The sequence below is a fragment of the Euwallacea similis genome, chromosome 17 (genome assembly GCF_039881205.1).
Source record: "Euwallacea similis isolate ESF13 chromosome 17, ESF131.1, whole genome shotgun sequence".
NCBI lineage: Eukaryota > Metazoa > Arthropoda > Insecta > Coleoptera > Curculionidae > Euwallacea > Euwallacea similis.
The window spans coordinates 2,049,948-2,074,741 of record NC_089625.1 but is presented as its reverse complement, the minus strand read 5'-3'; the positions used below and the strand labels follow the sequence as shown (position 1 = coordinate 2,074,741).

The window sequence follows — 24,794 nt, the reverse complement described above, 5'->3', positions numbered from 1 at the left end:
CAAGGCTGTCGGGTGCACCGGGACCTTGCGCCTGGCGCTCGTATTTTGGTTAAACCGGCGAAAAACAGTCCTTTCTTTACCACCTTTCCCCGCTGAAAAAACCTTCGCCGGATCGAGCGAGGTACGACCGGGGATCGGACTGGTGGTACTCGGATCGCGCTCAGTCGACTTACGTACGGGTTGCGCAAACCAACAACAGCCGCGTCGCCATCGTTTGGATTAGAGACTAATGACCGCGCGTTTCGCGTTTTCGAAGTTTTTCGCGGGACGCAAAAAGCCGGCTTTTGTTGATTTTTCCCAAGCTGGAAAGTGAGCAAAATGCGTTTTTATTCTCATCGACTACTCCATTCATCCATCCAGACCGTGTAAACAAAATGGTCAGGAATAATCGATGAGAATGGAAACTCATGTTTGCTTAACAAGTTTATTAGGATTACTCAGAAACAGTGTCTAATTCAGGACCTTAATGGATAAAGACCCAAGTGAACCCTATGGATTATTGTTACTTTAAGGTGCACCTTTGGTAACTGCAACTGGATTATAAATAAACAAAAGAGTGAAGTGGTGTTTGTGGTGACGTTTTGACCCAAATATTGGATTATTTCATCCTTAGTGTGTTGGATACATTACGTACTATATGGCGGTTTTAGGGTGAGTTCAAGTTATCAATTTCTTTGCAAAGAACAAATAAAATCAGATTAATTCGAGTTACTGAATAAAATGGGTAATTTTTTTGTTGGAAAAAAATCTAAAAACGCCAAAAAAAATGTGACTAAAATCGAATAGGATTTGGACAATGAAATTTCACCCTTTAATTTGTACATCAGTTGCATTACATCACTTATTTTCTTCCTATTTTTAATTAAAAAAAAAAATAGATGCAGATAGAGTAAAAAAGTGCATGCACCATGGTGTTATGTTAGCAAACCAATTTTACATCTAGAGACCAATGTATATCTTCGTTAAGTGGAAAGTAGAATACTTTACATAACCCCCCTATCAATGGCAGTAGCGTTCTCCCGAGGTTAAAATTTACATAAGTGCTTTTTCTCCATATACACCTTTATATCTTGTCTTACCCGTCAAAATATGTGCTTTCTCTCAGTGTAGAACGTAAGGTCGGAATTTTATATTCTCAAATTCGCAATGACCAATAAGATCTCGTAAATCTTCAAACTGTCCAGTCATAACTGTTCTTGTAATCAGCTGGCTGTCATCATTTTATGTTCCACTGAAAATGTCATCAGTGTATTCGCTACATATCATCCTCGCAAAAGATACGATATATGTATACATGACAAAGTTGGTGAGGTTTCCATAGAAACCAAAACCCTTAATATTTCTTTGAAAATTAACCTGCAGTTAAAGATAACAGCGCGCTAATAATTCGGACGTGCATTATTACCTAACAGTTGAAATTACTATTTACTTACACGCCAAAATCTTAATCCAATTCTCAAAAGATGGCGCCACTCCATATTCTAGACCAACAGTGTTTTTAATTGTAGTCTGTGATTTTTGTAGTACAACTGTTGATTTTCTTTGGTCCACTCGATAGAATTCTGATGCACCAAACACAAACAAACCAAGGTTGCCGCGTCGAGCCAGCACTAATTTTCAGACTAAGTTTATTAGATCGGAATTTAATATCCGAGACCTTCGTTGCGGCTAAATATCATTCGTCCTTACTATCGAAAATAATGCGCTTTAGCGAATTTACGTGGTGCCGGATTCGTAATTGATAATTTACTGCTCAATGAGGCGGGCTCCCTGCCAAAAACCTCAGAAAACTACATTGTCACAGGCCTTTGGAGAGTCTATGAGTTTTTGTTATTTGACCGCTGTAATACTGCCGACACTTCGTCAAGATAAAATCGAGGAGAAAATTCCTTAAAAAACGCGTCCCTGACACACAAAAATAAAAATAATGCTGGCGATAAAAAGACATTTAAACGAAAACGTATAGGAGAATAGTACTTTCACTGAATCAACGAGCAAGTCAGTTTTAGCGTTACCATCGCAATCTCAAGTGTGTATTGAGGAATTTTGCATGCTCCTGAAAAGTGGAAAATGTGTTTACGTGGACGACACCCCTTTAATTGAAAATATTGTTGCCGCCGTAATTACATTAGCAGCTATAAAGCCTTAATAAGGTGTTGCAGTGGCAAAACTGGCCAATTTAAAATTTAAGAATGGACATAGCGGATGAAAGTAAAATCGCATATTATGATCATTTAGACAGTTGGTACCTGAAATTAACTTGTTTTCACCGAAAGTGGTATGTTACACTCCAGTTACTCATTCAAACAGGTTTCTTCAGTTTTTGGTAATTTCGTTTTTTCCCCTTTTAATTGACTTTTTTTAGTTCGAATGTATGAGCCTGCGAATTTCACTTATAAAGACGAACAAATACACAGTGAAACTATATAATATTTAAAATATAATTCATTTAATTAAACAACTTGAGCTCCTCGGCTGAAGTCACCAATACCACCTGCTCCCCCCTCATCAGCATTTGATCCACATGCCTCCGACATTGTTCCGTGTTCTTGCTCACTTTCTTGGTTTCGATCCTTGGGATTCTCACTCGGTTCTTCGTCGATTTGGGAGCATTATCCGGGCCTGCAAAAGGTGCTTTCCAGACACGCAATCTGACGTATCACATCGAACTGGTTTGTTCGATTAAAATTAACAATTGCAAAAATAACATTAAACGAAACATTGAAAAACGTGGTAGGTAACGAACATTCTTGAAACATCTCGTTAATGAAAATAAATTTTCCCACAAGCCCTTACGAAAGTAGACAGCAAAATGAAATAGTAGTTGCGAAAACAAATGCTAACACACGCGTATGTTATGAATTCTTAACACACACGTGTGTTAAGAAAAAGAAATTAACAATATACACAACGTAATCAACTACTCTGGTTAAAAGAATTATTTATAGGAATGTGCTATTGCATTAATCAATTAGGCAACTTAATCAGTACTTAGCTACATCCTAGGTTTCTCCAAAATAGCAAAAAGATGTTAATATACATAATAATATCCAACTAAATATTATTAAACGTCAATAGCATCGCCTAGTCGACCATTATGAAATATGCGAGGATCTGCAGCGATGAAGTTGAAGTAGTCTCGAATTTACATGATCGGGACTCGGGTTCGAGTCCCGGTCATATAATTTTTTTAATTTTAATTTTATTTTGAAAACGATAAATGCTCGTGAGAAATATTGTACACATAATTCACAAGAAAATTTCTTAACACACTTGTATGATTGTTACCGTCCCCTACGGCTCGTGTGCAATATTTCACACTCGCGCGTTAAAAGTTACTTTCTTCGATTGTTATGTAAATAACGTTATTTTTAACGATTGAACGTTATCTATTAATAATCATGTTATTGAAAAAACACCTTTAAAACAGGTAAAGAAAGGTAACGTCACTAAGGGGGGAAAACTTTGCACAGAGAGAGTAGAACACTCTCTCTACGCAAAGATAAATTTGAAGTCTAATAAACATTCGAGATGTGCAATAACAATTGTGTACCACTCCAGTCAGTACTATCTCTGTGTGCGGTCCATTGCGAACCACATTAATTTTATCCTCGGTTTTATCTCGGTTCAATAATAACTAATTCCGGAATGTAGGACAGATAGGGCGCCACTGCTAATTTACGTCACTATCCAGAGTTTTGCGAAAACACCAATTTATAACACATCAACACCAACATCAATTTTTATCTAAGGCCAAAATTCAGTGGCTCTATGTCATCTAAACATATCACTGATTTATAATCTCTTCAACTAATAATTCTGTGACTCTTATACCACGTAACCGTTACCTGCGATTCGTACTTCTAATTATATTCCTTACACCACTCGCAATTACATCCTTATATTGCTCATTATCCATCATTTTTTCTAATATTTGATAATTCATTTAACTAGTATTTAATTTGTTTAATTTCCCTTAAATTAAAATAAAAAATTCTTGCTTGAAAGACTCTACTATCGCCATTAATTGATAGGTTTTAAATATTGTAACCGTTAGTTACATAATTAACAAACTTCACTCATTTGTTAAATTTCGCGACTTTGATTTGTACAGGGGGGAAAATATCTGCATTTCATGGCAAGCCGAGGTTTTGAATAGGTTAAAATAACATACAGGGCGTACGCAAATTATAAGTAGATATTTAGAAAGGTGATTCCTTAAATTAAATTATTAGGTTGTTCGGAAAGTAATTTCGTTTTTTCCCGACAGAGGATTTAATGGTATTTTTTTGCACTTAACCTCACACTTAAGCCATATAATTTTTATATGCTTTGAGAGCTCATATAACAAGGCTTGTGTGTGAAACATTTCAATTAATTCTACGCAGTAGTTTTTGGTTGGTGCCCTTTTAAATATGGAGAGCGATAAGCAGCATTTTCGACATATCCTACTGTTTTACTACAGAAAGGGTAAAAATGCTGTTCAAGCCAGAAAGAAATTGACCGATGTGTATGGAGAAGGTGTGTTGACAGTACGCCAGTGTCAGAACTGGTTCTCTAAATTTCGATCTGGCAATTTTGATGTCGAAGATGCACCACGTTCGGGAAGGCCGGTTGAAGCTGATAAAGACGCCATAAAGGCATTAGTTGATGCGAACCGTCGAATAACAACACGTGAGATCGGATTGAAGTTAAATTTATCGAATTCAACAGTTTATGACCACTTGAAAGGCCTGGGATTATCCTCGAAGCTCGATATATGGGTTCCCCATGTTCTCACAGAGAGAAATCTGTGTCGCCGCATTGACGTCTGCGATTCGCTTCTCAAACGTGACAAAAATGATCCGTTTTTGAAGCGCATCATTACTGGGGACGAAAAATGGGTTGTATACAACAACGTCAAACGCAAGAGGTCATGGAGCAAAAAAGATGAATCGACTCAAACCATTTCCAAAGCCGATATTCACCAAAAAAAGGTGATGCTGTCTGTTTGGTGGGATTTTAAAGGAATCGTTTTTTTTGAGCTTTTACCGGATAACACAACGATTAATTCGGAAGTCTACTGCCAGCAGCTGGACAAACTGAAGGATGCACTTCAACAGAAAAGACCCGAACTAATCAACAGAAAAGGTGTAGTGTTTCACCAAGACAACGCGAGACCTCACACAAGTTTGGTCACTCGCCAAAAGCTTTTACAGCTTGAATGGGACACAATGCCACACCCACCATATTCTCCAGACCTGGCACCATCGGATTATTATTTGTTCCGGTCACTCCAAAATTTTTTAGACGGTAAAACTTTCATCTCAAATGATGAGGTCAAAAACCACCTCGATCAGTTTTTTGCCAGCAAAGACAAAAAATTTTATGAGCGTGGAATTATGCTACTACCAGAAAGATGGCAAAAGGTGTTGGACCAGAACGGCCAATATATAATTTAATAAAGCATTTGTTTATTATACGAAAACTGTCATTCATTTTCACATAAAAAAACGAAATTACTTTCCGAACAACCTGATAATAATATTCTTAATTCATCGTTCCAAACCTTTTATTATTGAGATATAGGGAGCTAAAATTTCAAATTTTCTAAAATATATATTTTTTTATTTAAAGGAGTATTTTCATAAACATATTAATAAAAATTTTAAACATAAATTTTAGACTTTACGAGGTGGTTATTTTATTTTTCTTTTGGTTGCTATTAGAAATTTTTGTAATAAGATGTGAAATATTTTAAATTATAAAGAACCTATACTGATAGCATTTTGTGTGGCATATTGCATTGTTCATAGAGCTTACTAGTTTTAAGAAGTAAATAACGTCTTTTCTTTTGGCTTTTTTTATCATTTCAACCCCTATTGATACGACCCTGATTTTTTCATACAAAACTAATAATTATTAAATTTGAATATTAATAAATATCAGTGGTGTATACTTCGTTTCTTAAAGCGTCTGCGAATTTTGACAATTTTAAATTACAACCAACACCTTTTTCCGTGAGGTTTTTACTTTTTTAACCCCTCTCGATGTAATCCTGAGTTTTTTTTTCATTCCTGATTCGTACTTGAAAATTATTTTTCTGTAGACTCTTGTTTTTATTGACTTCAAAAGTAAGATTGTTAAATCACAGGGAATCATTATAACCTAACATAATCTTTTGAGGCCCAACAATTTTCTTGAATTATTTTTTACATCTATTATTTACTTTACATGATGATTTTGACTCATATTTCAAAGCAAAATCTTTTGCTCAATTTTATTCGCTATCTACGTGTAATAATAAAATGCAATTAATGGAAAAACAACAAAGTGAATTTGCTTGTAAATTTCCATTTCATCATTTTATTACTTACTTGTACTATGTCATTCTATTTATTTCTGCGTCAACTTTAAAAATAACTAAAATAAATCATGTTTTAGTGAAGATCTTAGTCGTCTCCCAAAATATCTACATGCCATTTTTGGACACCCTGTACGTTATAAAATACTTAGAATGACCAATATTTTAAAATTCATATCTTGCATAGCTAACGAGTAAAAAATACAATAACGTTACTGCTATATGCAATTTTGGAAGAATTTTGGAAGGACAATTATAGCAACTTAACCTAGCAAATTTCTTTATGCTAAAATGAGTCGAAACTGGCTTCTGTTAAATCTTAGTTTTCCTTGCAAAAACAATGAGTTTACAACCAGCGGGCGTTGTTATATTTTTACGGGCTGTCGCTCACTTTAATCAAACAACTAAGTATATTATTATGTTACTTGCATGTAGAAGATTAAGAAAATATCAATTGTGTATAAAATATTGTACGTAACACAAGTAGAAAGAAACACTACGCCCTTGACCGAATTAAGGTCCTCTGTTTCGCAACAGGCCGCGGGCGCAAATCTTCTTTCTTCAGCCCTCTTCATGTAAATAACTATTATTGGTAATTTTCTAGTCATGAAGAGATTTGAGTGAAATCACGCTCAAGCGCAGTCGTACAACCTCTTTATCCTGCTCTTTATTGTTTTTTGTTTATTTTTTGCGAGCTGAAGAAATTGATAATTATTACAATTAACATATTACAATTAACAAATTAAAGTGGCCATCCCAAATTAACAACTAGGGTACTTGAACCATTTGCACCAAGACATTATTAAGTATTGCTACGAAGATCAGATTGTCAGTTTGGTATTTCCCTAAGCCTAGAGAAAATCCACTAAGATACACGCACATATATAATTTCCCTAAATCTAGGTAAAAGTTGCATAACTTAGCAACACCGCATTGGGAGTTGTCTCAAACTCGTATCATAATACGAAATCTCAGCCTTCTAGATCTTCAAACAATGGAGATACCTATATGATTCCATGTAATTCATTATGTTGCGTATGAACAGCACATGTGATTACTTACGGAGATGCCCCAGTATGAGTTTATAAGAACATTCCCGGGAATTAACAGATGACCAACGTATTCGAAACAATTCGACATTGTTCTGGAAGTATCTCACTAAGGTCACAGTTTCAGTCGATGATTGCAGTCTTTACTGAGACTGCTTTATTTATTTTGCGAAAACAGTAGTGAATTATTTAAAAAATACAGAATGACCTTGAAAATTCTAAGAATGCACGTGTTTTTAACCCATTTGAAAAAACCTCAAAATGTAAAACCTAAATATTGAATGTATACTGCCTGACAGAAAACAGCACACCCAGTATCATTGGTTTTATTTGAATTATTTCCGGCGTGCATGTTTCTGGTACTAAAAATGATCAAATTTTCAACCATATTAACCCTTAAATACAACCAAACCTTTCCAGTTTAATACTGTACTGCTTTATTCATTTTATCACACACGATCCCTTTTTTAACGTCCCGAAAAACAAAAACTTCAGCATTTGACCCAACCCTAAGCGTTTACGTTTTGAAAAGTGAGTAATCTATTTGTTTACTCTTACAAATAATTGACAAAAGAAGTAATTCAGAAATCCAATGATAATGCGTATTATTTTGATTTTTCGGATTGATTTGCTGAAACTGGAATACAGGACCGCATTCAGCCCTGCAAGTCAGATACAGTATGTACTTCCAAAATCCAAAAATGAAACTTTTAAGTTTAAGGCAATACATTTCGATACTTTGCGGAATCGATTTTAAGAGCCCCAATACTCAACATTTTGTATCAATATGTACTTAAGATTTCGATATTCGCATGCATCGATCGATACTTCCTAACGTGATATCGACCAAATCGCGAATCGCCAAAAAATGGCCAATTAGAAATAGAAATGCAGAAAATGTCTTGTTTACACAGTAGAAACTATTTAAATCCGTTACATCATTCACCAAAATTTGTGATACAGTATTTCTAAGCTAAAATCCTCTATACTACCTGTCCTGTGTTATGTGAATGCTACATATTTAATAATAAATATATTCGTAAGTTTATTTCTTATTAGTTTGCACAATTAATATAAACATTTTAATATTTCGATATCTTATATTGATACATTTGCAAACTAACAGTTTTAGTCATAAGGTACACTTGTGGATAATCTTTAAAACGACATAGATCGTCACTCAATATCGATATTTTTCGTAGTATCGCTTAACACTTCAACTCATTTTCCACCACCAGTATACCTTCACCCACTTTCCACCACTATTATTATTTTTGTGCTAAATTAACACCCTGCATAAAAAAGTCAAGCTTAAAAAAGCCCATAAATAATAAATGTATATGAGCCAATTAAATAGGGCCCATTTATGTTGCTCCAAAGCACGAGAGTCTTCTGATAATATAATTGTTATGGTGAAAAAACTCATGTTCTTTGGAAAGAGATCAAGACAAATTAATAAAAATAAACAAATCGATTAACAATATTTTTTTGATAACGAAGCTCCCACGCCTGGCACCATCTTTCAAAGCGGTGAGAACTCAGTATTTTTAACGGTAATGTAGGGGCAAATGAAACAAAATGGGGCCGATTTTAACTGCATTTGAGGACTGTACTTACCTATCAACAGGGGATTGGTCCGCACTCGGATTGACCTCATCCACACCTCCTCGACTTCGCCCAGAACGAGGTTCCAATGTTTGTCAAAAGCGAGCAGATACGCGTTACAATAACCTCGAACCCCTTTTTCGTTACGTGTCACAACCTAAAATAAAGAGCAAAACGTTATTAAAATAAATCGCCAAGTTTCTGGGTTAACAATACATTCAACGTGAGACCCAATACGGAGAGTCCTATCAAGGGACCACCTAGGATAGTGGCTAGCTAATGGGCGGTGGTGTTTATCGTAGCCTTATAACAAAATTTTCAATCAGGGTACCAGAGAAGATACATTTTGAATAACAAGTTGAGGGGATAATGGCAGGTATCTTAAACAGATACGAGGTTGCACGTTCGACTTTTCTCTAACTCTTCATAATTTTAGAGGGGTATGTCTGTTACGGCTTTGTGATGTGAATAAGAAAAATAAGATTAAATACTGCACAAAGCCGCAGCAGTCACAAAGCAGTCACCAAGTGATTAATGCTCTGCAATAATTTTTTGCCTAATCCAAGTGTACAGTGTTGTCCAAATTGATGATATATGTGTCCGAATCTTGAATGCAATACGAGGTAAAGAAACGTTTAAATGGGCAAAAATAGTTTTTAAACAGAATATGGATTCTTTATAAAAATTTCTAAAACTTCGCCAATTTAACCGTTTCTGTATCTCTTACGGTTTGCAACATCCCAATACATGCACCACGAATTTGGTCTGCATTGCGTCTTTGATTGGGACCACGGCAGACACCACAATGAGTTTTACCTTTGGAATTTGAATTCGTGAGGATTGGCACAACAAAATATCAGCAGACATCGATGTTTGTTGGGTCGTTCAATGTATTAAAAACCGTAATCAGACAAAAATTTAATAAATTCCAAATCGCCTCTACGAGGACGAAAGCCAAGTGTGCGCGTAGGAATAAAATTTCGTTTTTTTTATCTACCCTATATAAAATGCAAAAGCCTTCCTTTGAACAATAATTGAATAATTAATATGGATGAATAGTAATCATGGTCAACGCCAGGGCCAATACCAACGGCAAGGTGAAGATAACGAGCTTGGCGGAATGGAGATTGTTGGAATTTTAATTTTGCCAAGGATTCATACTCACACTTTTTAGGGGGGACAGGGGTGGGCTACTTGGAATTGTTTTGCTAATTGTCCGCTTGAAACACTATAAATCCTTCAGAAGATTGAAATTTTTTTCGCTTTTTACTGGAATTTTCAAATCAGCCATGCGACCTTTTCAGAAACAACGATCTGATGCCGGATTCTTGAAATCTCGATCCGATTTTCATTGTTATTTCATAAAGTTTAATTGCCTTATTAATTAAGTTTCAGCAATATTTGGCAAAGACATTTCTAGACCTTTGCAGATAACAAAAATCTCGATATTATCGATATATTCTTTTTTACCAAGTGAGTTTTATTACCAAATTTGAAATTCGAAATCTCGAAAACGGGTTATCCGATTTCTTTTTATATAAGATTATTTCGGATAAATTCACTCCGTAACTAGAGGGGTATTTGAAGTCTCATATAGTTCGCAAGAAAACTACAAGGTCGGCAAAAAGACCAAGTTTTTTTTTGGCACAACAACTTTTGATGCCCAGTTTTTAGAGAAACAATCCCTTCAGACTTGTGTACCACAATATACAGAGGAATGCGCTAAAACGGGACGTGTTCGACCGATTTTCGATATCATTTCAATGAAAATATATCAATTATTTTCAATATTGTGGTCTGATGTGTATTCTAAACAACATTTACATTTTCTCTTTCATACTAAGTGCATGCAGTAGATCTATGACACCCTGCCTATGAATAAAAACAGCTAGAAAGCAAGCCAGATATACGGAGGCACCAAAAAGTAGAGTTCGACCTATATCTTCTGTATTAAATCGGTACCGAATAAGTGATATTATCGGTGATAAAATGAAATTGGACATCAAAATTTCGAAATCGGTGATTTTGCCTCGGAACGTTCTTGTCTTCCCGATATCTCAATTGGTTAAAAAATAAATACAGAATTTCCAAAAGTCTAATTTTAGGAATTTGTACAGTATGAATTCATCATATATCGTATACATATAATTTTTTAGTATTTTCAAAAACTTCTGGAGGATATAAAAGAAATCGGGAGACATGCAGGGTGTTCCACGTGTTCAAAAGTTTCGTACGTGGTTTTTAGAAGTGGCTGGTGAATGGTGGTATGCAAAAAAAAATATTTAAGGTCCTTGAATCGTGATTAATCGACTAAAAACAAAAGAAAATCGGTGTTGCCAGTTCTACTAAAAACTCATATGAATCCAAGAATTTTAAGTTAAACTTGGAATAATATTTTTGTCGGTTTACTGAACATGTTATTGTTGTCAATTTTCGATTTTGAACAACGGAGTATATTTAACTTAAAATTCCACAATACTTTTTTGTTTTGACCGTTATTACTTATTAGTATTTGCAGTTTATAAAAGAACGGAGATGACAGTGCTTAAAGGAACATAATTGGCATATCAATACCAGTGTAGCCAAAAATTATATCTTCAAATTTTAAGCGAATTATAATCTGCAATTTATTATGTAGACAATTTTCTCTTTTAAAAAGTTTTCAAGAAATTATACAGGGTGTTAATAACAATTACGCAAGAAAGGAAACTGTTGCCATTTTTAATTGCTTGAATCACTCTACACAAAAATCGAAAATTGATAATAATAAAAATTTCGGTATTTGTTGTAGAAATTCTGCATTTATTGAAGTTATCATGAGAAACTTTAGCATTTTGATACTCCAATGTTAAAACATTTCATTCCCTCGCTAATAATATTACTTATTTGGTATCGATTTAACACATAAGTGGCTTAACTTATGGAATATGATCAATTTTTTATTTTTGCTTTCCCTTGTATTTCTTACTAGTAGGCAGGTTGCAATGGATCTACTAGTTGCATCTAAATAAAAGATGAGAAAGATAATGGAAATATTGTTCAGAGTTCATATTAGTCCAAAATGTTGAAAAAAATGTATATTTTTGATAAATCGTTTTCTTTTGCAATGTATAAAACTACAATTGGATTGATTCTGATGGAATCTGATCGGTTGAAAATCAGCTGATCGCGGATCAGCTGAGCGGATCAATCCGTTCCAGTCATCATTTCCAAAAATGCCTAGCATGATGTCAAACTGGGTCGGTATGTCGTCAAACAAATGACACTAATGACATTACAGAATACGGCTATTATAATTATAAATTCGCGACTATTGCCGACTGGTGAAATTATTCGGAGTACTCTTTTTATAATTTATTTGTATAAATTTTATGTTTTTGTTTTCAGCAGTTTTAACTGTTTAAATTACTACTAATCAGTCTGGAGAGTTGCTCGCAACTGAATTCCGCTATCCGCAAACACGAAATTATCTTAAATCTTTTCGCATTAGAATTCCGCTATCATGAGAGAACCGCCAGGTACCCTCTGTTCGTAAGCAAAACAAGATTTATCAATCAAATTCTACGCCCAAAACTCAAACAATCGCCTATTTTTCTACGGCAACGGCAAAAAACATTTCATCAAAAATTCAGTGGGCAAGGTTGAGACCGCCATGGTCTTAGGTGTGAAGACCTTGTGTGGTGACCTCGTTGGGGACCTCGACGCACCAAGGTCCATCGCGAAAGTACTTCTCCGTTGACTAACCCAGTGCACTACCTTGTCGGAGATTACGTCTACTGATTGCCGAAAATAGCAATCGTACTACTATAATTTGCGTATTACGGTATATCTCTACTTTGGTTCACTCGTTGGTGCTTGAAGGTTGGGCTCCGTTTTTCTCATTGTTTCACTAGCGTCGGTTTAGTCGGTCCTGAAGGATTTCTTCCCGTTAATTAGCTACAACAACCCGGTGGCTTGAATTAAATTCAACCTCTTCTTCCTAAAGAGTGTCGCGGATGCGAGTTGAAAAGGCAAAAACAATGACGACATACCGACACAGCTCATAGTCTTAATTGCAATATTTAATGCGTTATGACTAGATATACTGAAAAAATAACAGTTACGAGCAGATATACGAATTATACGATATATCCATATTTAGTTTTCAATGAGAACCGGTAGATATTTCAAGCGAATATTACACACATCGATCTAATGACATGAGTAAATTACAGTTTTACATTACAAAGGGAACGTTTACATTGTTACACTTTCATCTTCAACCCTCGTGAAAGATTATGCAGTATTTCTCCCACAGTTGTGAGATCTGTCTGGATCTATTAATAGGAAATCAAAGAGCATTGGGTGAATCTACTCAAAGTGCAGTAATCGACAACAATTATCGAAATCAAGGTTTCTAAAACAAACATACCCATAAACCGTGCATGAAAAAAACTATCAACGGCCTTCGCTGAATGATACACGAATGAGGAAAACAAAATAATATGACGGTGTAAGGTTAATGGTTTGTTTCAGGCATTAAATTGAAACGACAAACAGAGAAACGACGTATTGAATGATCAATAGCAGGTTTAAGTAGATTTTTCAAGTATTTACCGAGGCCCATTACATCTTTATTCAAAAACCAAAGAATTGACTCACTGAGGGAACAATCGCAAATGTTGCGTGCATCATACGTTACCTTGATTCGCGTTTTTTCCTCCATGTACTTCCGCAGCAGGGCTAGAGGACCTTGGATGCTTTGAATTTTGGTGAGTACGTTCCTGGGACCTCGCTGGGGTCTCTTGGCATCAACAGGCACTGAAAAGAATGCAAAAATAAACACGGGTTACGTAAGAAGAATGGAAGTAATGTGATTATGCCTTTAGATTATGCATCCCGGCAAATCTCCGCGGCCCGAGGTTCGAAAGGACAATGACTCCTACCTGTAAGCCACTAAAAATGGGCTAAATTTAGAAGGCTACATCTCGCGCCCACAATTTGGCCTACTTTCCACTCCAAGAGGCGATTCTATTTGCGTACCGGGTGCTAGGAAAAAGAATGACGTGAACGAGGACGTGAATGAACAATAACCGAAGCAATTTGAGTGTGCCATCATTGTAGCACGACTAAAAATCGATGCGGAGACTTCTCAAGCAAATCCGGATACTTAAGTAAATAAGTTAGATGTGGCGCTAACTATAAAATAATCAAATTAATGCCAGCTTTTCGCACACAATCGGATGCCTCAAACGGCATTGCCTAGCGGAACTTTAAAATTAAGAAAAAACGGACATCTAAATTAAGAAATCCAATTAAAAAAATAAAATATAGACCTGGCAGAGTCGGAGATCTAGACAAACACGGCCGCTGCACAGCGAACGAGATTCAACATCCAGATCCTTCGCCTTTTGGGAATTTTAGCGAATTTTCCAGTACACAAATCAACCGATTCGAAACTCACACGCGAGGCAAATTATAAAAGCCTCAATATAATTCAAATAATTCTGATTTGTAAGACATATACATAAGTCGGTTAGGTGCACATGAACTCGGCTTAGTCTAGCGCTAAAGCCTCATTCAGCTATGTTAGCGAACTTATCTAGGGGACGATGACCCTTCACAGCCTCCGAGTGTGTGTTTCAGTAAAAATTGGCAACGCAGCGGCTCGGTTTTCTATTTTTTCCTCATATGTCAAACGCGAAATGCGGGAAATTTAATGGCGAATTCGGGTTTCCAAAATGTGCGCGCCGAGTGATATGATCGTGGAATACTCCTTAAAAAACGTCGTAATAATACAAGGACAGTGGAAAAAGTCGACCAAAGGTATGTGCCACAGAGAGATAAACCGATTAGACATGGTGTTGTGCCGTAAACAGAGTTGCCAAATTGATTTTGGTTTCAGACATTTTACAGAAAATGTAAATTGTTTTACGAAAATTGTCCAAAGCAATAATGCACGCGCTAAAAAACATGCTGTATGGTATATTTCTGACGGCTAGAAGCGGGTCATTGGTCAAATATAACCTAGCACGCCTTTGACAATGATCTCAGAATTAAATGGAACGATGCTTGCATGCTTATCCTGGAACCATCATCAAAGAAGCGTAAAATCAAAGAAACTGTATAAACTTTACTTAATAAAAACTGATGTGTAGCCTCTTGTTAGTAGGGACAACACTTGGTTACCTAAGCTCAAACAAGAAGTCAACCTTGGACGTATAGAAAGAAATGAAAAATTAACAGAATACCAGTTAGGTAATCACTGACACAGATCATTAAGGTTTTTAGAAAAGACAGGTTAAATTAGGTGCAATGATCAAACCACAATCTCTTACCTCAAAGCAACCTTTCGAAATGATAATCTATGTTAAAAGCTGTCATTTCTCAGTGATTGAGAAGAGGAGTTTTTCACATATTTTATATACTGACCATATATTTTAATTTTGTTAATTTTTATTTTTTAAATAATTTTTCCTTAGGTTCTAAAAGTAGTGACAAGGTTATTGCTGAAACGTTCACAAAAGCTTCCCTCCAAATCTTTTGTAAAAGGTAAACATTGTTCTCAGATAGTTTTTGGCAGAATATTCACAGCAGAGTTTAGCCCTTCTACTGTGTCAACTATCCCTATTTGTATATGACACGTTATTCCCAAACAAAATTTAAAAAAATGAACAATTCACATCAAGCAAAACAAACATACACACTTAGAAACAGTTACAAATAAGCACAGGGCACTGGTCATATCTCTGTGCTTATATTTTTGATGATCCAGAATTAGTTTTCTGTCCTGTCCATAGCTCATATTGGCAAAGTTATTGAAACATTAATATTTTACTACTAAATAAATTTTTAAAAAACATGTATCCAATATCCAAAATCAAAAGCTTAAAATTGGCCTACATGGAACAAATATAGATAACATGTCTTGTTAAGCTGAAATATTATTACTAGAAATATTTTAGTTACGGAAAAGTTAATTCATCAACATCAACGCTTAATTTTGCTTTTGTGTATGAGTTTATAAATTTGACATATGTATTTTTCATTTCATACACATTTCTTAACTCATTCCATAAACTTATCATGGTTTTTCCTAGCTTCAGTTATATTTTAAAGCTTCAAAATTGCATTATTATTTTCACACTATACTATTTTTTACACATACAGGATTATTAAGTTAATACTGCTATTAAACAGACACCATACAATTTTCTCTGAGTAACCGAACACTCAAAAACTAATGGAATGTCAGAGAGTACAGCATCTTCGAATCCAGCATCACTTGATTTTCATACTAGGAAGACCCTTTTAACTATAACAACTCATTAATGATCAGATTGTTGAATGTCTGTTAGCTTTAATGAAAGTAAAGTTTATATGAAGAAGTAAAATAGTATATCAATCCATATTAACGATACCTTTATGGCACTGTTAGACTAGACTAGACTTCAATCATTAGAACCGTAAGTTAGTTATGCCAAACTTATGGTAACTCTATCAACAAGATAAGACACAGGTATCTTCTCAGTAAAATAATCAAGATATTGATACATTGACCCTATATGTTAAAATAAAATTAACCCGAATAATAAGCTATTATTATCAAATTATCATTTAACACTATCAAAAACCTAAAAGCAACAACCTTTCAGACTTAATTAACCTCACTTTCAAATTTCTTCCTAGAAAAAGTAGTGGTAGCTAGAAATTCATATCTACCAATAAAACGCATAATCCTTACATTGATGTGGTAACCACCTTCTGGCAGGTAAATCTGACTTTGCGGACGTTTTCTTCTCAACAACTTGTTTACTCTTCTGCTGGTGGTGCGAATGCCACTTGGCTAAATTATCGAAAACTTTGGCATCGGGACGCGGTATTTTAGCTTGATCACTAAGTAAAAAAGCTAAAGGATCGAATTTCTCACTATAGATGTCCAATTTTGCAAGAGAATCACTGGATTTCGTCACTTTTTTGCTGGTACATCTCTGACTTTCAGAATTGTCCGCCATTGTTGTTTTTGTTATTGTTTGGAGTTGACATATACCCGGTTGCTAAGTAACGATTGACAGCTGCTTGTAGTTCTCAATCCTCGAAATTATATCCATCCTTGTTTTGCACATAATAAACGTTAATGACAGTGCAGACTTTTTAGTAAGGGGTTGTGTTCTTGACTAGAAAGTCTGAAGAATCCTAACAGATGGCGCTGTGCTCCATCTAATTCTCAAATCATAGACTGGGTGAAATGGGGGAGAGATTTTCTTAGACTGGGCAAAATTTATGTTAAATAGTAAGTTGTGAAATTTTAGCATTATAAACGTGATTTTTAATTTTTAATAGCAATTTGGCGTAACTACACGTTAGAAGAAACAGGGAATATTTTTGAAACTTTTTACCTCCTTTGCGGTCTGGTATAATCGAATTCGCTAAATACAATTAAGTGGCAAAAACCATTATTAAAGCCTATTAATATTATAATTTTTTTCCTACAACTTTCGCTGAAAACCGAAGAAAATGTAGGTATACCTGCCATCCGTAATATGCAATAGCGTTGTGAAATATGCCATAACATAGTTTAGGTGAAATGAAAAAAATCCGGTTGTTTATTTTGCGTTTTGTGAAAGTAAAATTAAATTACTCGGCATTGCGTAAGGCTTTCTCCATTAGATTCCTTCGGTTATGCAGTTTTGCGTATTTCTTGCTATTTGTTTACATTACTTTACCGAGGTGATTTATTTAGCGTGACCAAAAAAGCTAAATTGCGTTATTCCTGCTATAAGGAAGCGGTTTCGAACCTATTGTCAGAGCTTAATCGGTCGACGTTAAGAACCAAGACAGAGCGCGTACATGGCTCTTTTTGTACACTTTTTGTACACACGTCACTAATTGAATAAAAGTCGTTCCCACAATTAATTTCGCACCATTGGGCGTTGAACCATGAAGCACTCCATGCATTTCAATGCGACAGAAACTAAAAGAATCCGTAGGAAAGGAAAACCAGTTGAACTTATTATATCAGAGCACAGTGGTCATGTTATGCGACTTTCACTTGCACTTTTTTCCGTGCAATTAAAGTTCATTTCACTCGGGATTTGCACGATACTCGATATTCGTACGTGTTCTCAGAGAAAGTTTTATAATGATTATGTTAGAATCTAATTGGCCGTTCATTTCGTGTCACTGAACCCTGGCTGACGGCTTGTTTGTAAATAGAAATGAAGAGATTTTTCTATAATGTTATAATTCTTTTTATATTGCACTGAAAATTAAAAAAAAAACCTCATCTCAGGATGAAAAGTGCACATTATGCTATATGTTGCACTATAATTGTTTGATTTGTTTCAGGAGGGCAAGAAATCGGCGTTCATGTTTTGGCGAAGGTTCAAAATCCATAGGGATATATCACGGTAACTTCTAGAATTAATACCCATATTGTGAGAAGAATGAACATGACTGAAGTGACCTTTTTCAGGTGTCTTCTGATACCCATACTTCAATTGCCCCCCGGATAGTTAAAACGGCAGCCAAAATCAGCCCCCACGTATTGCCCCTTGACGGGGGGCACGAGTACTCAATGTCCGCATTGGCGATGCCCTTTATCGACAACGATCTCTTATGGAGTAGTGATCACGATGGAAAAATGGTCGACTTGGCCTCTTGTTTACAGGTATGATGATTTTACAGCATTTTGCAGTAATCTAGAACTTTTTCGGGTGAAAAGGACGCGTCAGTAGCGGTGGGTACACAGTCAGCAGCAACCCACGCTAACACCAATTCCAGCGCCGCCTTGGGAGAATTATCCCAGTCAGATTTGACCAGCCTAGTTCCTTCAGCTAATCAACATGGACCCGAAGGAGACACTGACGATATTTTCAAGCATTTAAGCGACACCACTGCTATAGAAATTGAGAGTATTTTGAGTGAATTCAATAACACTCCCTATATCAAGGTAAATTTAAATGAAATAACTTTTATTAGTAAATATAGGTTTTACACTATAAATACGTTTTTACGAGTGTTAATATTCTTCGGAATTATATTCGTGGCGCCATCTATTAAACATTGAAGTAACTTAACATTTGTAGCAGGAAGAAAACAACAACACGATCTCCAACGAGCAAGTAAGTAGTAATCCTGATTCGCCACAGAGGTCGCCGACGATAGCAGAGCTCGGTCGGAAATTCACGATCGCCGCCGCGAATCCAATACTGGCAGAGAAACTAGCGACACCTTCCGAGCAGAGTATCAATTTGAGTGCGCAGGACAGCGGCGGTAGACATCTGGCGACGCTAACGCCAAAAGTCGAGAAAGGTAGGTTTCTGTTTTAGTGAATGAAGTCAGAGCTAATACGTGACGGGGAGAGATGGCGCTGACTATGTTATATGATAGTATTATCTCGCCGTGCTTTGATGATACCTTACGCATCTATTATTAAAGGTTATCAAGATCTTTTTTTAGTACTGCCATAGTGCGTGGCATGTGCCTGAATCACAAACTTCATTACAAAAAAAGAAATTCAACTTGCTTCGCAACACTTTTTCGAGGTTAAATCAAATATCTGAGAAGAAGCGAAGCCCAATTACGTATAAGTAAATGGCACTGATTTATTTCGCGTATTAACACACATTCGCCACACCTTCCTCGGAGCATTCTCGACCTCATAAAGAGCCATTCAATTACCATCGCGTTTAAGAAATAATCCTTTACTAGGATTGATATTTTGTAACGTTCGTTGTTCCTCTACGGAAATTTGAAAAGTTGCAACAATTCCTAGAGACCTCGGCGAATCTCGAGATTCGAGAGCATCCATCTGTATGTGTAGAGCGTACCGTTGGTAAAGATGTATTCGGGTCATGGTAGTTTACTTCTGATGGTTGTACGTAACTCTGTTGCGATGGTAATTAGCCACCAAATGGAATAATTATTATCGATTATATTGTTGCGGTTTCGGTACTTAATATTGTTGACAAACGGGACTTTTTTAAGTAAATTTTCCTCTCGCTCTTAACCCAGAAAACGCAATTCTTTCGATAATCTGCGTGTTTTCACTTAATTGCCATTAATAAATCTATATAAGTGTAAAAAGAAAAGGAAAATTGCCTTCCTTCATTGAACAATATGCGTGCACTTTCAATGGCACCAGACCATGAAAGTTTCTATAGTTTATTTAAAACACGATGAGAGCTTCTTTTGACTTATTATAAAAGTAGTTAAGTGAGAGAAAAAAGAAAATGCTAAAGGATCGATTTTCTCAATATAAATATCCGATTTTGCTTGCAAAACGCTTGGATTTCTGTGCTGGAGTTCACATAGTGTATGCCGTTGCTAGGCAACAGTTGACAAATGCATATACGTGTTTTACACCTCAAAATTATCTCTGTTCTTGTTTGACACACAGTAGGTGGTAATTTCAAGTTGAGGAATCTAGAGCTTGGAAGGGATTCATAGATGGCGCTGAACTCAGTTTAGACCGGGCAAAACGAGGAAGGGAAGTCTTTGGGCAAATCAAAATTTGCTTTGAATCAAAAATGTACAGAATTTCCACGTTTTTAACGTGTAGTTTTAGAGATTTTCTATTAAGTTCTCAATGAGGGAGGTTGAATAGAAAATAAATAAATGAGAGGGAAGAGAAAGAAAAATCGCAATTTCATCGCGTGTATATGCAGACCGAAGAAACTGGTCAATGGGAATGAAGAAAGTAAAAATATTTAAACAAGTCGAGTTCATGAAGAACCAATTAGTGTGCATTTATTTACGTAGTTTTCACTTATCTCAGCATGATGAAAAAGGGGCATAATACGATACACTAAAATCCTGGTAAATGTAGCGACGCTTTTCCTCTCCGCAAAATCATACAGTAAATATTGGAGTAAAACCATAAAGAGGACACACCCTGCCCTGTTGAGCACAACGTTTCTCGTATCCCCGATATTGCGTACTTGGAGCGACCCACGCGAAATCGATAACAAAGTTTTTTGCGTGTTTACTATCTTTAAATTTCCAGGGCAACGCACGGGAAACAACTTAATACCTCCTCAGAAAACCCCTAAGAAACAATCCTCCCTTTCAAAGAGGGGATATTTTACCATGAAGATTGTCAATAATCCGCTCCATCGCGGCATTAAACCCCTCAAAGAAAGCACATCAGTATTGTCAACAAAATAATTATTTTCTCCCCCAGCCCACGCAGAAACTTCCTTGTTTCTGCGCATGCTCGACCTACCTCAACCCCAAGACTGGTGCGCTTTCGCTTTCGCTTTTCCGGGAGAACCTCCCCTCCCTCCCCGGGTTCACACTCTCCCACCCCTAAGTTTCATGTTTTGAGCTGAGCACAGTGGTGCGACTTCCCGAAAAATCCTGCGGGAAACTTGTTTTCTTTTGAAAACTTCCCGGAAAATCGAGCTTTCAAGGGAGGACTTCGGTCCGGTGGTTGCTGTTTTCCTCCTTTTGACTCCCACGGAGGACGAAAGGTGAAGGTCAGTGGCCGCGAGCCAAACGATTTAAAATGTTGTTGAGAAGGGCCTGAATAAATAAAGGTCGACCCTTTTATAAGAATTTTGAGGGGGGACAAATGGATATTCTATATGGGTGATTTATCTGGAAAGTCAAGAATCTTTTGAGGGGGGATTATTCAGTCTTTCAGAAGATGAATTAAACGTTGTCTTGGTCGAAATTTGATGAAAATGGCGTGGAAAAATGACAAACTGAGTCACAGATATACGGGGTTACGCAACGGACCAGGTACCACCGTCATCGACGTCGATCTGACATAAGGTGTTAGCCTCGGCACAAATAAAAGGCATCGACTGCGTTTTTAATTCGTTCCACGTCTCAGTCGGACATTAAACACCAATGTTTGCTACATACATACGCACGCTAAATGCGACTTGATTTGCCAATTTTGGCAATCCGATTGACCTAAAAAAACCCGCTGCCGTTGTTCTTTCGATAGCGCAAGGAGCAAAGGAAACGAGTTCTCTTGCACTGCAGGTGTGCCCCTCAGTACCGACAGATCGGGTTCATTACTGCGATGGAGAATCTAATAGAAATTGCCGCTCCATGAAACATTAATACCCATCTATTTCTATTTCCCGCAATTACCGGGGAACCTCAATTATTTAACTTTTAAAATTAGAATTATCGACCATGCACTTGACCTAGCGTACAGCATATTTTATTAATCCCACGATCGATAGTTGAAGGAAAATTACTGAGCAAAGGGGGAAATTACAGTTCTCCATGGGAAATAGGTTATGCAACTATTACCTGTTTCAAAAATCGATTCACCCTCTAGCGAAGAAAATGCGATTTAAAACAGAGTGCGTTCGCAACCAGTCAAACTGACAGAATTTTGACAGATTTACTCGCTCTCCTCCATATTTGTTTGCACTGCGCAGCACCCTCACGGACAGCTGATGCTGCGAATTTGTCAGCCGTAGACAGATACTTCAACTCATCTGAGATTCTTGCTCTTAGAGGGCGCTAGTTCTTATAAAGAGCGCGCTGCGCAACTTAAACAACAGTGACGAGTTACAACCCAAAATGTAATTATCAAACTTTTTTGCATTTTGACGTTTCTTGGGCGCTCAGCTTATAACCAAACAAGAAAAACGATTTTGTATTCCGGTTGGTGTACGAATGTCTGTCAAGGTGAACGCAGTATGAGCGTACGGCGCGTGAATGAATTAAAAAGATCATTGGCTTTGTTTTTTTGCAAGCGCGAATTTATCGCGTTTCGTAATATGGGTAAATTTATGGGTATTTGAATGTCTTCGTCCTAAATTCGCCTATCCTTGTTGCCCGTTTAGTCACCGTTTGGGCAGCGGCATTATTACGTAACGCACACAAATCCTCAGGGCAAAAAGAATTCTCGTTATACTGGAATTGGGGCAAAATTTCACGTACAAAGAAACCCAAGATAATCGTTGAACATTGGAGAAAAATAAGGGAAAAACAATAGGTTTTTAACCTCCAACAAAACAACTTTTTTTCAAGGGATTTATCAAATAAAAGCTTTGAAAGCTCCGAATCTTTTAACAAAATTCATAAAAAATTGGCTCACAAATATCCTTCACTTATCGAAATTGAGTTTGGGCCCATACTTTCGGGGGTGTGGGGACCCTAATTTCGAATTCGTCTAGTCGCCATTTCTGCGTGCGGAAAATCTTATTAGGGCGTCGACTCTTCGGGCCAGACGCTTTTAATCGATTTTCTGAAATTTAATGGTAGAAATTTTCCATATTTTTTAGCTTCAATTGAAACGCATAAAACAGGTAGATGCCTCAGGGAATCCCCATACATGCCATGTTAACTAAATGAATTGTCTGATGAGAATCGTCACGTCACAGCGGGTTGACTCCATTTTATTGCAGGATTGCCAAATTTGGTCGGTTTTCAGAAATTAAAAAGTCGGGACTTTTCCCACTTCCACCCTAAACTGACAAACTTCGGGTTAGTTCAAGTTAGTTCAGGTTAGTTCAGGTTAGGTCAGGTTAGTTCAGAGGTGTGAAGTTTTCCCTGTTGCCGCACCAAACTGAGAGATTTTCGTTCTGTAATTTGGGATGTCAATTGTTGTCAGGTAGACCTAATTTTGTGTAATTTGGAGCCAGTTCAAAATGGTCGAATTTCATGTATTTTCAAAAATCTTGAAGCAAAAATCTTCGCCATTTCTGGCTCGATTATAGAAATCGTTGCTAGTTCAATTTTAGCGCAAAAATGTTCAACTGCGGTAGGTAATTAATTATGGGCATCAGTTTACTGGAACTTCTAAATTGACGTACGTACACACGCAAAGACCCTGGGGCTAGTCATTTGGAGCCAATTATTTATATGTGTGTAACCCCTCCCCCCTTTTGAAAGCGGTGGAACTTTTTGGCACGAGTGATTACGTTGGCATTGGCGCCAATAAACTATGTATGCGTAAATCCTGCTTTAATCAAAAGCAGTAATTTTTCGGGAATTTGCCGAAAATTTTTAATCACTACTTCCCCAACATCTACCTAATTTTGGCGGATTTCAAGGATTGAAATTGTAGGTTGCAAGACGAAATAAACCAGTTTTGATGTTTCTGATCAAGTTCTCTTCTGCTCCCCAGCAAATTTATATTTGAGCTCGACTCTAATACTCTACATCAAGGGATTTATTGAAAGTTTTTCAGACTCGTAGTTTCCAAGCTGTATAAAGAAATATGTAGTGTTATTAACTTTATAATACGCGCCCCTTGGGGATAATGCGAATTCCAACGACGTTCCAAAGCCCTTAATCCGAGCGGGTCCAATAAAAAAATGTGTCTGCCTCATTTGTAACTCTCAAACCCATCAAAAGTGCTGAAACTGGCCATTCCCCAAATTTATGGCAGCAATTACCCCCATCCGCGTTCCCCCATTTGACGTTAACACAAAAGCGTCAATCGGAACAGAACCGGCTGTGATCTTCATCGCGCTCTCAAGGTAGCGGCTCTTTTGCAGGACCGGACTTGTGCACTTCCCGCCCGATTTGTCCTTGACGCCTTTAACCTTCACCCTTTCGGCGATGCCTGGCGTTAGTCGAGACCTACCCCAAGCCGACTCATAGAAGCGGCCGAGTCTAGGCCGAGGCGCCGCAATTCAGAAGGTAAAAGGACGTATAATGAAGCCGTCTGGAACAAATTGGATTTAAAAAAATATAAGCAAGAGAGGGAGGGAGAGAGGCAGAGAGAGAGAGGCAGGGAGAGAGGTAGAGAGAGAGAAAGAGAGAGAGAAAGAGAGAGAGAGGCAGAGAGAGAGAGGCAGAGAGAGAGAGAGAAAGAGAAGAGGGGGTTTAAACAGTTGTTGGAG

At 36.8% G+C, this 24,794-nt stretch overlaps 2 protein-coding genes across 5 annotated transcripts in view; one reads left to right on the top strand and one right to left on the bottom strand.

The window, feature by feature from the left end:
- The first annotated feature begins 169 nt into the window (after positions 1-169).
- Eip74EF (Ecdysone-induced protein E74) overlaps positions 170-24,794 on the top strand; it is a 74,795-nt gene continuing 50,170 nt past the window's right edge. Inside the window, exons 1-6 of one of the 4 annotated variants that reach the window (XM_066398445.1) lie at positions 170-309; positions 460-651; positions 18,325-18,386; positions 18,452-18,646; positions 18,701-18,928; positions 19,065-19,290. In XM_066398445.1, coding sequence (XP_066254542.1) covers positions 18,554-18,646; positions 18,701-18,928; positions 19,065-19,290 — 547 coding nt within the window. In that variant the 5' untranslated portion in view covers positions 170-309; positions 460-651; positions 18,325-18,386; positions 18,452-18,553. Of the gene's footprint in view, positions 652-18,324; positions 18,387-18,451; positions 18,647-18,700; positions 18,929-19,064; positions 19,291-24,794 lie in introns of all 4 variants that reach the window. The other 3 variants (XM_066398444.1, XM_066398443.1, XM_066398442.1) reach the window with 3 other exon arrangements.
- Lsm11 (U6 snRNA-associated Sm-like protein LSm11) lies at positions 2,433-17,113 on the bottom strand. Its single transcript, XM_066398447.1, has 4 exons — positions 16,721-17,113; positions 13,679-13,797; positions 9,010-9,154; positions 2,433-2,622 (listed from the first exon to the last, which is right to left on the bottom strand). The coding sequence occupies exons 1-4, from the start codon at positions 16,989-16,991 to the stop codon at positions 2,450-2,452; spliced, it is 708 nt and encodes a 235-aa protein (XP_066254544.1). The 5' UTR covers positions 16,992-17,113; the 3' UTR covers positions 2,433-2,449.

Excerpts from the sequence above, each read along its gene's own strand:
- Lsm11 (XM_066398447.1), bottom strand. The coding sequence starts at position 16,991 with ATGGCGGACAATTCTGAAAGTCAGAGATGTACCAGCAAAAAAGTGACG. Across the intron at positions 9,155-13,678 it reads AGGAAAAAACGCGAATCAAG|GTTGTGACACGTAACGAAAA; the intron begins GTAACGTATGAT and ends TCTTTATTTTAG. Across the intron at positions 2,623-9,009 it reads GACCAATCCCCTGTTGATAG|GCCCGGATAATGCTCCCAAA; the intron begins GTAAGTACAGTC and ends CACCTTTTGCAG.